The sequence below is a fragment of the Phyllostomus discolor genome, chromosome 12, assembly GCF_004126475.2.
Source record: "Phyllostomus discolor isolate MPI-MPIP mPhyDis1 chromosome 12, mPhyDis1.pri.v3, whole genome shotgun sequence".
Classification (NCBI taxonomy): Eukaryota; Metazoa; Chordata; class Mammalia; order Chiroptera; family Phyllostomidae; genus Phyllostomus; species Phyllostomus discolor.
This window is the reverse complement of record NC_040914.2, coordinates 45,258,175-45,271,227: the sequence shown is the minus strand read 5'-3', so window position 1 is coordinate 45,271,227 and position 13,053 is coordinate 45,258,175. Positions and strand designations below refer to the sequence as shown.

The window sequence follows — 13,053 nt, the reverse complement described above, 5'->3', positions numbered from 1 at the left end:
CATAAAATGAAATGACACAGGGTATAAAATTGGGCCTAATTTTATAAAAAAAAGTAAATATTTACTTAAAAGAACCACCCCCCCCACCAAAACTTGCCCTCCATTCTTTCTTACGTCTCCTCCAGTTGTCTCATCACCTAGTTTACTGACAGAATACTCTGTCCTCACCCTCACTTCACTTAATTCATTAGCTTCTGGATTCTGCCTTCATTGTTGCACTAAAAGTGTTTAGCTGTAGCTGCTAAATCCAGTGGCTCTGTTTGCAGTCCTAGTACCGGCCTGCCTGCAGCGATGGGTGCTGGCGCTCGTTCCCTTGGTGAAACATTCCTCCATCCAGCACACCTGACTGGATGCCCCCCGATAAAGAGCTGGTTAAATGAAAGTTACCATGTGTAGTTTTACAGTAGAATATTATGTTATAGTTAAAAATACTGCAGCCAGCCTTTTCACAAGAGCACATACAACCTTCCAAGGTACTCTAAGTGGAAAAACGAGGTGTAGGAGAGTGTCTGTAATCTGGCTGCTTTCGTTTTCAATATTGAGGGAAACCTGTGTCTGTGCTGCTTTAGATGCACCTTTTCCTCCGGGTGAGTCTGGGGAATGCGTGCTAGCAGCAGAACACGGGAATTTCTTTTAATCAGCTGGTTTCTGTGCCAGGCTCTGTGATCAGTGTGGGTAGAAAATTCAAGTCACATTCTGTCCTTCGAGACCTGGTAACCAAAGGGTCAGGCCTCCTGTCTGTGTCTCCTTCTACCTGCCTTGGTCTGGCCTTCTCTCCCTCTGTGCTTCTCTGCGTCATCTCTCAAACTCCTGGCACTGAAACCATCACCTGCGTTCCTGGCATTCCTAAATCTGTGCCTGCGGCTAAAGTCTTTCTTCCGAGCGTCCAACCCTCATGAGTCTGGTTTCACATAGACTCAGTGACCCTCTCTGGGCTGTGCCATGGCTGCTGCTCAGCATGATCACAGCTGCCTGTAACCTCGCCTGCCCCTGCAGACCACCGACCGGCCACACTCCCCTCAGCCTTCTCTCTGGGACTGGGAGTGGGACAGAAGGAGATAAGGACACTCACCTGCGTGCTGGAACCTGGGGCCTGGGAATGAGCCGAGAGTCCTTTTTATCCCAGTGTTTCTTGCCCCCACCCCGCCCCTGCCCCAGCTAACTAGGAAGTTTCTGAGACCTGTCTGGCTACCTTCTGATTGTTTCTTCAGTTTTTCCCCATGATCTTAGTTTCTGACACACCCCTCAGGCACTTTGGTGGGAAGCGTAAAGTGCAAATTACTGGTAGAAGTACCCGTTTTTCCCACTGAGTGTGACTCTACCCCAGGCTGCCTGCCCCGGGGCCTGGTGTGGGTTGGTGTCCAGGCCGCATCCTTACTGTGCACTTAGTGCAAACCGGAGTGCACCGGGTGGGCGACAGATCCACTGTGGGGCTTCGTGGCCCTTCAAGCTTGGGGATACTTTTTATCCTCATTTTTAGCTCAGCTTTTCTCAATCCCACTTGTTCCATTGTCCACTTTGGAAAGACTTGTTCTTTGCTTTGTTTAACCCTTTCTAATCTTGTGTCTATCTTCTTAGTCCTTCATAAAGCTGCTGCTTTTTCTGCATCTCTTTTCTTGGTCAGACACGTCCAGGAAAGTGTTCCTGATGAAGGGGAGTAAGTTGTGCCTGACTAGCTACTGGTCAGACCTACTGAGTGTGGACCGCTCTTCTTAACCCGTAGCTGCTAAACTTATACACTGAAAATGTTTTTTAAACAATGAATGAAAAACAATGCACATAAGTTACCTTGCTTAAAGTAAATACGCTCATGAAATAATATGGATATAAAAATGGACACTTGAGGAGTGATTTTTGCAGTTTTAGGTGGATGCTTAAGAGGCTACTAAGTTCCAAGTGTTTTCACAGAAGATTTCACCTAATCTTTGCCGTGATGAGTAGGTTTGATTTTCTGCTTTTACAAATGGGGCACTCGGACCGAGGCAGTCAGGCTCTGTGCCCGCACACGATGACGACTGTGGAGTCTATAATGTTACGACCCACGTGCCGCCAGACCGCCTCTGAGTTTTGTAGCCTCAGTAACATGTCAGTGTACTCGTCTGAAGTGACCAGTTTCCACGACACAAAGTTAGCAACTGAAAACTGGACAGTGTCCGGAGCTCCCCTTCTTCTGCCTTTTTGCTGGTGTCGTTTTGCAGGGAGTCAGCTGTAGGGCTGCACTGAAGCCATAGTGACTTTCGTGCACTTGCAGCTCCTAACCCTGCCTCTTTCAACACTGCTAGTTTATCTGTAGGCTGTAATCGAGCAGTAACAAACTTTTCCCATTTCCTCCTGGACTGGTTACAGTAGTCGTAGCATTATTATTGTTTCCTAAGGGCTCTTTGACATAATGCTTATTTACCGAAATGTGTTTTGTAGCTTCGTCAGCAATTGAAGTGGTTGATATGTGAACTCTGCAGATTATATAACCTTCCTAAGCACCTGGATGTTGAGATGCTAGATCAACCCCTCCCCACGGGTCAGGTAAAGTAAAATTTCTCTGATGATCAAGAGCTAAAATGAATTGTCTCAAGCAAAAGTAACACCTAGGATGCTTTTTTTTTTTCATTTATTATACAACTTATTTAGAAGTTAGTTTTTGCTGTTGAATTCTTTTGGTTTTGTTGTAGGTACTAAAAATAACCTTTTCATTTCTTGCAGCTGCTGGTATGTACTATGACAGAGACAAAATTGCCCCCTCCCACCCCCTCCTCCTGTTGCTGATGCTCCGGGCTCCGCACCTGTGCTGCCTCCTCAGCACCGTTGGTGCTTTGTAAGGCAGCTTCACCCGAACGTTACCTCCTCCACGCGGGAGGTGCTGTATTAAACAGTTATCAGGGCTGTAAGAATGCCTTCCTTATGATAATCCTGTACATCCTCTCCCACTTCTGTGAGCTCGCCCTCTCTTGTGAGGCCTCGGGTTCTGCCGCAGCAGGCTTGGGGCGTTTTTGCTCCCCGAGCTGGCTGCACAGCTGTCATCTTGAAATTTTTCTTTTCCCCTCTGATCTGCTGTTTTCTGACCTTATGCCATCTTTCTTGGCTCACCTTTTACATTTCGCCTGAGTTACAACTGCAAGTAAAAGCCCGAGAAAGCGTGACAGGGTAGTATGTTTTCTGAGTTGTGGAGTCTAAAAAACTGTGGCCAAACCACCATCAGTGTGACTTCTGTGACAGTGCATGTAATTCCACGTGGGGATATAACAGAACTCGTGGCTTACGGGAGGAAGTTTCCTGATTGTGAACCATCCTTTGCATTTCTATAACGAACCCTCCACACCTGCATATTTGCGGGTGAGGGGGGCGCACACTGTGGGTACATTCTGGTTTTGGAATTTTCTGCTTCAAGTGAGGCTATAATACCGTTTTGTCTTTTAGTTTCCTTTTACGCTCTTGTTTCATTTCACTGTCAGGGTTACACAGTCTCATAAAATGACCTAGGGAGCTTTTTGTGTCTAAGCTCTGGGAGAGTTTAGATCAACTGTGGGAGCAAGTTTGCCTCCCAGGGGACATTTGGACACGTCTGGAGGTATTGGTGGTTGTCATGGTTGGCTGAGTGGGGTGCTCGTGGCATTTTGTGGACAGAGAGAATGTTACTAGACATCCTGCAATCTCAGGACAGCCCCCACAGCAAAGAACTGTGTGGCCCCACATAGTTCCAAGGCTGAGAAACCCTGGTTTAAATAAACACCTGAGCTGCATCTGTTTTGCTCTTCTGTGTATGAGTTTGTTTGAATTTTCCATTTCTTCAGTCTGTTTTAGTAATTTTAGATTTGGAGAAAATCTTCGCTTCCGCCATACTTTGAAGCTGTTGTAAAGATGTGTATTCACTTTCTGCACCTTCCTCTGTGGTTATAATGGTGGCAATCCCCTTTTCACTTCTAAAGTGGCTTCCCTCATCTGGATTGTAGAGGCTTGTCTGTTTTGTTATATTGGCTTATTTTATTATTTTTTTAAAGAATCAGCCCCTTTGTTTTTTAATCTAACCTGCTGTCTGCCTTTTTCACGGTTTGCTCCCGTCTTTGTGATTTCTCATGTCAGGGTGCTGATTGTCCACACAGATGCGTTTCCTAAGCAGTTGGATTCCATCTTCTGCTTGTATATTTGTTATATTTCACAAGGAACAGTTTTAAGCCATGTGCACTGAAAACATGAACAGAAGTTTGATGTAACAAATAGCGACACCTGTGGCCGCCACTGGGGTGAAGAAGCAGAAGCCTCATGCGACTCCTTCCCGTGTGTGGGGCCCCCTGACCCACCGTCTTGGGTTTTGTCGCCCGTATACACCTCCCTGAACAGTGTGGTTTGGGGTTGCCTGCTTGGAGCTTCACATTAAGTCACACTGTGTACATGGTACAAGGGTTTGTGGGCTGTGGCTGGAGAGTGTGCCTCGAATCCTCAGGGTCTGTTTTTACCATCCGGTCAGCAGACCCCGTCTGACTCTGCGCAGTTCTCTGCCGGGGCTGGGGGCCCACGAGAACACACCCAGACATGGCTTCTGTCTAAGTTCACACCTGAGTCCCTCCTGCACGCTTTACACTTTTACCTTCCAGCGCCTGTTGTCACAGATGAAAACTCTGATGCCTGCCAGATTCTTATGCTTCCTCTATATTTTATTTTTTCTCTCTGGAAGTTGGAACAGTTTTTTCTGTAACTGAAGTACAGGGTTTTTCTTTCTGATATTCCTGTGGAGCATTCAGAAGTCTTTCTTTAGCAGGGCAACATCTGTCTCTCTTACTCCTTTCCCTCTGTCTTCTGGATGGGTATTCGATCTCTGTTCCAATCTTTTCCCTTCACTCTTATTCCCATGTCTCTCCCCCCACCCCATCTCCTTTCCCTCCCCTCTGAGGATATGTGGGGAACGTCCTGTTCATTCAGGTCTGTTGTGCTTTCTGGCTGTTCTATGGAGTTTTATTTTTTGGAGGGTGGGTGGAGTCTTTGACTTCTCAGAACTCTCTTGTTCTTTGCATAGTAATCTTTTTATAGCTTTTGGATGAGACATTTTCTCAATTACTACTAAATATTCCAATTAGATCTCTCCATTTTAGTGCCTTCATTAATGATGCTTCACATCAGTTGTTCTGCTTGTTCCACTTGGTGCCTTTCTCTCAGACTGCTAGTTTTCTTCAGATACCTGGCCATACTGGCGATCTGCTCATTTGCAGATGCATCATACCATCGGTCAGTGTCAGTCATTGACACGTGTCCTCAGCAGCCGTCACTCTGTTCTCCTGGTTGGCGCTCCTGTGCCCTGCCTGTGGCGTGGGAGCGGGGAGCTGCTGGCAGAGACGAGTCTGTTCCAAGATCTTGCTGCTGTGTTGAGTTACATGTAAACATTCTGTCTTTCTCTCTGGTTCTGGCACCCACACAAGACACCACCAGAGTAGGCCTCCTGTGCAGGAGAGTGATCCTGACCAGCAGTAGTTGGAACAAATGTAGCAAGAAAGTTCTGGGGGGTGATCCTACTAACTTTACGTACAGTGTCCCGGAGAAGTACACTCTGGTCCTGGAACTTGCGCTTTTGAACTTGGCCTCTTCCAGTACTCGGGCCCTTGCTAAAGCCTCTCAGACCCGCTGTGAACGAGTGGGCAGCTGTGTCCGTAAAGAAGTGTTCTTTGGTAAATAGCATGTTGTCAAAAATGAAAACAGTTCTCTAGTGAAATGGTTGTTTTACAATTTTTAGTTTGGGGCAGTGTCTGTTTTGTTTTAACACATTTAACCTTTTAAAATGTAAGGCAGTTGAATTTATGGAACGATTCAGGCTTTTCAAAATTGAAAAGGCCGATATTTTAAGGAATCGTGGTTTAGGGTATTTATTTCCAATGAAAGAAGCCATTGACCTTATATACATGGTTGTATGTGTAAAACATTCTTTTCATTTTAAATTATAATGTCTTTAAATTTTTTTCAAGTTGCTTTATATTTGACTAATTGCCTTTGTTATTCCTAATACATCTATTAAGTTGAATTGTTTAAAAATGTTTCTTTTTAAAAAGCTGATAAATATTTGTCAAATCAAAGCTGGATTTAAAAGTCAATGTTTGTGCTGTAGTCAGTTCCTGGTGAGTGGGGCTGCAGTGACAGGTGCCCGAGGACCTCGGGGTGTGCCGTTGGCTCGGTGTCACCCCGCAAATTCTCCTTCCTTTTCAGAATGGGACAACAGAAGAAGTGACTTCGGAAGAGGAGGAAGAGGAAGAGATGGGTGAAGTAGGTATTTTATATAAGAACAACATTTTATAAATATCTTCATTTTTTAAAACTTTACTAATTTCTCTAATCTCTTATAAACCAGTGTTAGTGTGGAATAATGAAAACCACAGAGTATTTCGAATTGATATAATTTCTAAAATCTGGTCTTACCTTTAATATATGCTTTTGAGCAAATTGCCTATCTGATGTCTTAAATTTGACTTTCTGGAAAATAAGAGCTGTTAACATTTAGCACTAGAATTATACTTACATTTCATAATAATCAATACTAAACTATATTTGGTTATTTTCAAAAAAATTTTTTAAAGATTTTATTTATTTTTAGAGAGGGAAGGGAGGGAGAAAGAGAGAGAGAAAGAGAAACATCAATGTGCGGTTGATGGGGGTCATGGTCTGCAACCCAAGCATGTACCCTGACTGGGAATCGAACCTGCGACACTTCAGTTCACGGCCCATGCTCAATCCACTGAGCTACACCAGCCAGGGCCCTATATTTGGTTATTTTTAAGGAGAACTACTAAGTGTCAGAAGTTCTGTGTTTGAATAAAAGACTTAGAAAACATTCAGGAACCACTCACTAGAAATGATAGAACTATCTCAGGTTGGAAAATCATCAAATAATTTTGTGAGCAGATTCCAAAGGCATGGGCTTAGGCCTGTGTACTTGCTTGTCACAGACAGGACCTTTGAGGTTTTCCAGCTCATGCTTAAGGCTTCGGAGGAGTCAGCTTAGGGTGGATGAAAAGAAGACTTTGTAGGCAGCTGATATAATGTGGTTAAAAGGGCCCAGAACTACCCCGGGCATCGGTGCGTTTGGGGCACTGGACGCTGTCCTTCTAGGTCGATGTGTTGGAGTCAGGAGAAAGCAAGGTCGGTTGGCTAGAAAAGGCAGATGGCTAGAAGTGTTGAATTTAAGACAAACTTTTCTATTTGGTGTGATTGTTAATAGGCTTTACGTGGAGAATAGTGGGCTGAGAATATTGTTTTAAAAAGATGGTGATGATGAGTTTTGTTGTGAGCTGGTTAACGCTCAGGTGCAGAGGGTCAGTGGGTAGGAATGTGGCCGGGGGTTGATTGCAGGAGGAACAGATTCAGGCTCCGGGCCTCTGTGGGAGCTCTGAGGATGAGCGTCCGATGGCAGACCGGGCAGAGAGGGCCAGACCAGGGGAGGGTCTGGGTGAGGACAGAACGTAGTGGGGGCGAGGGGGTGGAGGCCCAGGGGGAAGAGCGGTGGGTCTGGGTTCCAGTGGTCACTGCCCAGTCCAGACCCCGCAGTGAGTCGGTCTGCCGGAAAACACGGAGGCGGCAAGTGCAGTTCCCAGAACACAGTCTGAACAGTTACGGTTCTTGATATGTTGGTGCTAAACTGTTTCAAATCCCCTCTTTATAGCAGATGTAAAAGGCGGCTTATTTGCTAAGAGCTATTAAATGTGCTTTACTCAGATTCGAATGTAGTTTTAAGACAAAATATAAGATACAAACAGAATGTTATAATTGGAATGTGAAGAGAGAACCTTATAAATGGAATGTGAAGACCCCCAACCAACACATGTGTTCACCCCTTTCTGTTCCCCCTTGAGTCAGGAGTGATTTAGCTTTTGGCGCAAGTTTGAAGAAGCTGCTGTGTTTCTGGTTTCCACAGGATATAGAAGACTTGGATCACTATGAGATGAAGGAAGAGGAGCCTATTAGTGGGAAGAAGTCAGAGGATGAAGGAATCGAAAAGGAAAATTTGGCGATACTAGAGAAAATCAGGAAGACTCAAAGGCAAGACCACCTGAACGTATGTGTGACCACCCAGACCCCGGGCTTGCGTGCGCACTAGAGTAATCCTGGGCGGCGGTGCGAGTGCGGGGCGTCCGCCGGGGTGCCCGCCTCGGCCGCCCTCCCGCCTCCTGGCCCTGTCGGCGACTGGGCCATGGGTTTGGTTGCCCTTGTGTCGTTGTTTATTTATTGATTTGTTTACGTATGTGCGTTGGTCACCTGTTGATAGCCACTGTCCACCCTCTTCCTCCGCTTTCTGCGGCCTGGAATCCCCTCCTGCGTCCGCCCCTTTCCAGCTGTTTATGCTGCTGCCTCCTCTTCCCCTCCCGCTCGGGGTCTGTGTATTTCAGTGAGTCTCTGCTCTCTGTGGCCCTGCCCGTCCGCTCTGTCCTGGCCGAACCAAAAGTAATTTTTCCTTTTAATACAACATCTCTGATATGAAGCAGCACGGGGAGTGAAATGAACACTTCAGCAACAGACACCCCTGCATGGCTTTGGTTTCCTCAACTCTAAAATGTGGACCATGTGAACCTTTGGATGGTCGCTCTGAAGAGGAATGACATTGTGTCTTTAAAATGCTCAGAGTAGGGAAACACCAGTGAGAGTCCAGCTGTCTGTCTGAACACTTCCTGTTTACTTAGTGCCCGGTATTAATTAGACTTATTTATTGACCCCATGAAACCTGAGGACCCTTCCTCCATTGCTCCAGTCTGTACGTTGGAGTCCAAACCACTGTGTGTCACCGCGCACCTGCGCCTGGCAGACCCTGCCGAGACGTCCCCGCAGAACCTGCCGCCACTGCGTGCAGAGCCCTTGCTGGTCCACAGACGACGTGGCCCCGGGGCGAAGCCAGTTCAGTAAAGGATTCGGGGTCACCCATCTAGAAAGTAGTGGCTTTGTAACCCTAAACAACCCCAACGAGTTGTGCAGCCACTGACGTTTAGCATTTTATCTGAATATTTTTTTAAATCAAAAGGCATTCTGCATGTTTTTTCTTGTGAGAAATGGTTCCATTCATGCTCAGTCTTAGGACAAGATACCAGTGCGTCCTCATTTTAGAACATTCCAACACTGAGAAGAGCTGAAGCCAGTTGCGAGGAGCTGGACCTGTTTCTCAGTTTCTTACCTTGCAAAGCAGACCTGCAGTGTGATGTTCCTGCTCACGGTGTGATGAGTGGGACTCCGGGGAGGGGCACGGTGCTCCCACCCACCAGAAAGGCCAAGATCTGGCCACTGACAGTGCCTGCTGCTGGGGGCGTAGTGGGGTGCAGGCTCCTGGGAACACCATGTGGCAGATTCCTACAAAACTGAACATAGTCTTTCCAAATGATCCAGTAGCTGTGCTCCTTCGTATTTACCCAAAAGAACTGAAAACTTATGTCTGCACAAAAACCTACACACAGATGTTTATAACAATTTTATTCGTAATTCCCCAAACTTGGGAGCACCCGAGGTATCATTTAGTTGGCCCGTGAATGTTGTGCAGTTCTGAAGAGAAATGAGCTGTCAAGACGTAAAGAGACCGAGAGGAAGCTTACTGCCGAGGAAAGAGGCCGACTGTGAAAAACCTCCTTCTGTAGGATCCCGGCTCTGCGGCAGTCTGGCAGAGGCGAAACCGTGGGGAGAGTAACACGATCAGTGGGCACGGGTTTTGGGGAGGGGGAAGGACGAATAGGGGGAGCACAGAGGATCTTTAGGGCCGTGGGACTACTCTGTGCACTGGATGGTGGATGCATGTCAGCACCCATTTGTTCAGACCCAGAGGGTGCCCAGCGCCAGAAGGGCCCCTGAGGTAAAAGCTGTGTGTCAGTGCAGCCGCACCAGCTGAGAGCAGCGCGCCCCCGGACGCGGCAGGCGGTGCACCGCGGGGCGGTTCTGTGGGAAGCCTCTGTCTTCCTCTCAGTTTTGCTGTGAAGCTGAAACTGCTCTAAAAAATAGATTCTTAAATTGAATTAAAAAGTGGCGGAATTTGAAGTAGACACATAGAGAGTGCTAGGCTAGTGCAAAGGCCATGGCAATGTAGACGTATAGGTTTGGCTTTTTTTTTCCAGGTGCTAAGAAATAGTAAATGAACCAATTTTATTGTCCTGTCGAAATTTCGTAATCTTCTATTTAATTTAATTAGCTTTTTTGGCTTGTTAAAATGTGAAGTGGTGATCCATGTAAAGAGTCTCATCGTAACGTTTATTTCGGGTTCCTGTACCAGAAATCCCGAGCCCCCGGCCTCCGCGGCCGGGTAAAGAGCGCGCTCTGTGTTTCAGGGCGCCGTGTCTGGGTCTGTGCAAGCCTCCGACAGGCTCATGAAGGAGCTCAGGGACATATACCGGTCGCAGAGCTACAAAGCAGGTGAGCGCCTCTGCGTGTCGCTGCCTCGGTCGTCCTTGAGCACACCTCGGTTTCCTGGTAGGAAGCTTCATTTTTCACACTAAAAACTGGGCAAAACCAGAGGTACCTACGAACTTCAGTAGAGGGGTGGGAAACACACCTGTGATCAGAGTCATCAGAAGCTGTGACTTCTGATGGGTAAAACAGGGTGAGCTTCTAGCAGCCCCCACCTGTGGTCTGAAAGTATTCAATGGAAAATTCCAGGAGTCATTCAGAAGTTTTAAATTGTACACACTGATCTGGGCAGTGCGATGAAACCTCGCACCAGCCCTCCGTCCAGCCCTGGGCCTGAGGCATCCCTTCGTCCCGCGTGCCCACGCCAGGCACACGTCCGTCCCTCTGCTCCCCTGGGGCCGTCCTGGTTGTCACATCAGTGACGAGACAGACAGATGGAGCACGCACGTAACTCTTGTTGCAGCATAGTGCTGTAACTGTTCTATGTTATTTCTACTTCTTGGGTTTTGTCTCTGTGCCTAGCTTATAAATTAAACTTTATCACAGGTTGGTACACACAGGAAGAATCAGCACATGTAGGGTTCGGTGCTGTCCGTGCTCAGGCACCCACTGGGGGCTCGGAATGTATGTCCTGTAGATAAGGGGGACGCTGTCCTTGCTTTTTGGATCTTTAAACATTGTTTTTATGTATATACCATATCTTCTTGCTGATGGAGATTAACTCTTACATGAAAAAGTGCAGGTCTTACTGCTTTGGAAACTAAATAAGATGAAAATATTTTGTTTGAACCAAAATCTATTGCCTAGTTGATTTTTTATTTATTATGGTTTCTTCAGAACAACACAATCAGCCCTTAGGGTAGAGATAGTTAATGGTACTACTTTGAAATGAGCTGTTGTGTGTGTTTTCTCATTTCGTAGTGTGACGTAAGAGTGCTCTCTCTTACCCAGACAGGAAGGCTTACATGTTATAGAATTGTACAACTTGCACCTATATAATTTTTTTAACCAATGTAACCCCAATAAATTTTTTAAAAAAGACTTAATATTGTGGAATCTCTATAATTGAAGTAAAATTGTTACAGAGATTCTAAACAGTATTAATTAAGAGAAAGAGCCAAACTTTAATTTGTTTGAAATGTAGCATTATGATCCATTCAGAAATTCTCAGAGTAATTAAATGTACATTGTTAGACCTTACTTAAAAGAAAAATAAAAAACAAGCAAAAAACCCCCTCTGCTTTATAAAGTACAAGATAAGTCAAACTTGTCTCTGAGTTATTAGAAGGTTTGATGTGTACTAATACTTTTCCTTACAAGAAGTCTGAAAGTTTATCTGTAAAAACCTAATAGCATATAGTTAAATATTTGAATAATGGCTTATTTTTAAAAGTTAAATAATCACTTGTCTTTACAGCATTGTTTGTAGTTGCAAAAAGTATAAAATAAATAATCAGATACAGGGTAGAATTGGTTAAATTTTGGTATGTCCATAAAATAAATTATTATAGAATTAGTAAGAAAACTGACAATAGATTTATATATATTAAGTTGGAAATATATGCTCCAGAAGTTGACAAAAGATGCTAAAACTATGTATGTAGAGGGATTCCATTTTTATAGAAATGTTTGCATGTGTACGGACAAAAAGTCTTTTTTTTATATTTAATCTTTATAATATATTTTTCCATTACATTTAGGCCCCTCTCCCCCTAGCAATCACCACACTGTTGTCGACAAAAAGTCTTAAGTGCTCATGATTTCGCATAATTTTTTCTTCCCCTCACAGTTAATGGTAAATAGTTTCTCAATTGATAAAGAAGCCTCTTCATTAATGGCCTTAATCACCTGTGAGGGGCATGAGATACTCAGCACCCTCCCAAAATATTTATAACACTCACAATGTAGCTTAGTTCCGTGTTGCAATAGCAATATTTTTAGGTTTGGGGGGGGCAGGGAGGGACTATTTAGTGTATCATTTACACCAGAGCAATCGGTGCAAGAGCAAAGGAAGAGTAGCTAACACAGCTCCTGTCTTTGCAGGGATTTACTCCGTGGAACTCATCAACGACAGTTTGTATGACTGGCACGTGAAACTGCAGAAGTAAGTGGCGTTTTTTTCTGTTGAGCTGCCCTTTGTAGTGGTGGTAACAGTAGACTCTCACTGTGGGGATTTTCCTTCTGAATTTGATACCTTTATCACCATAGCTGTTCCTCAGGACATTAGACCCTGTTTCTGGATAGTGTTCAGGGTGTTGAAATGAGCTGTTTCTTAGGCTTTATGGTAAATGCAGTGAGAAAGGGAGGAGGAAAGGAGGACCAGCTGTGGGATGAAGCGTGTTCATGGAGTCAGTGGGACGGACGGGGACTGGGACACTGACGCGTGGTGAGGGACCTGGGGAGCCTGCCTGTGATGGTCAGCTGTTTGCAGTCTCCACACGTGGGGTGGCCAAAGAGTCTGTGTGGCTTTCTCCATAAAATAAAGGACACAGTTTTCATTTCCACCAGTAACTTTATTGATTTCGATATTTTGAGTACGCTGGCTATGTTCTGCATGCTGTAATGTCGATTGTTCTCAATTACGGTCTCAGTCTGGTTGCTGTCAGCTTCAGCTGGTCTACCCGGCCAGCCGTGCAGCATTGTCCAGGGAGACATCTCCAGCACGAAACTTCACAAACCACTCCTGACACATTTGATCAGTCA

General features: G+C 45.4%; 1 protein-coding gene across 5 annotated transcripts in view; it reads left to right on the top strand.

Moving 5' to 3' along the window:
- UBE2Q2 (ubiquitin conjugating enzyme E2 Q2) overlaps positions 1–13,053 on the top strand; it is a 34,520-nt gene that overhangs the window by 9,512 nt on the left and 11,955 nt on the right. For 4 of the 5 annotated variants that reach the window (XM_028502242.2, XM_028502243.2, XM_036013198.1 and 1 more), the window contains exons 3-7: positions 2,419–2,523; positions 6,187–6,243; positions 7,889–8,029; positions 10,272–10,356; positions 12,394–12,454. In XM_028502242.2, the coding sequence (XP_028358043.1) occupies positions 2,419–2,523; positions 6,187–6,243; positions 7,889–8,029; positions 10,272–10,356; positions 12,394–12,454 (449 nt within the window). The remainder of the gene's footprint in view (positions 1–2,418; positions 2,524–6,186; positions 6,244–7,888; positions 8,030–10,271; positions 10,357–12,393; positions 12,455–13,053) is intronic. The other variant, XM_028502245.2, reaches the window with a different exon arrangement.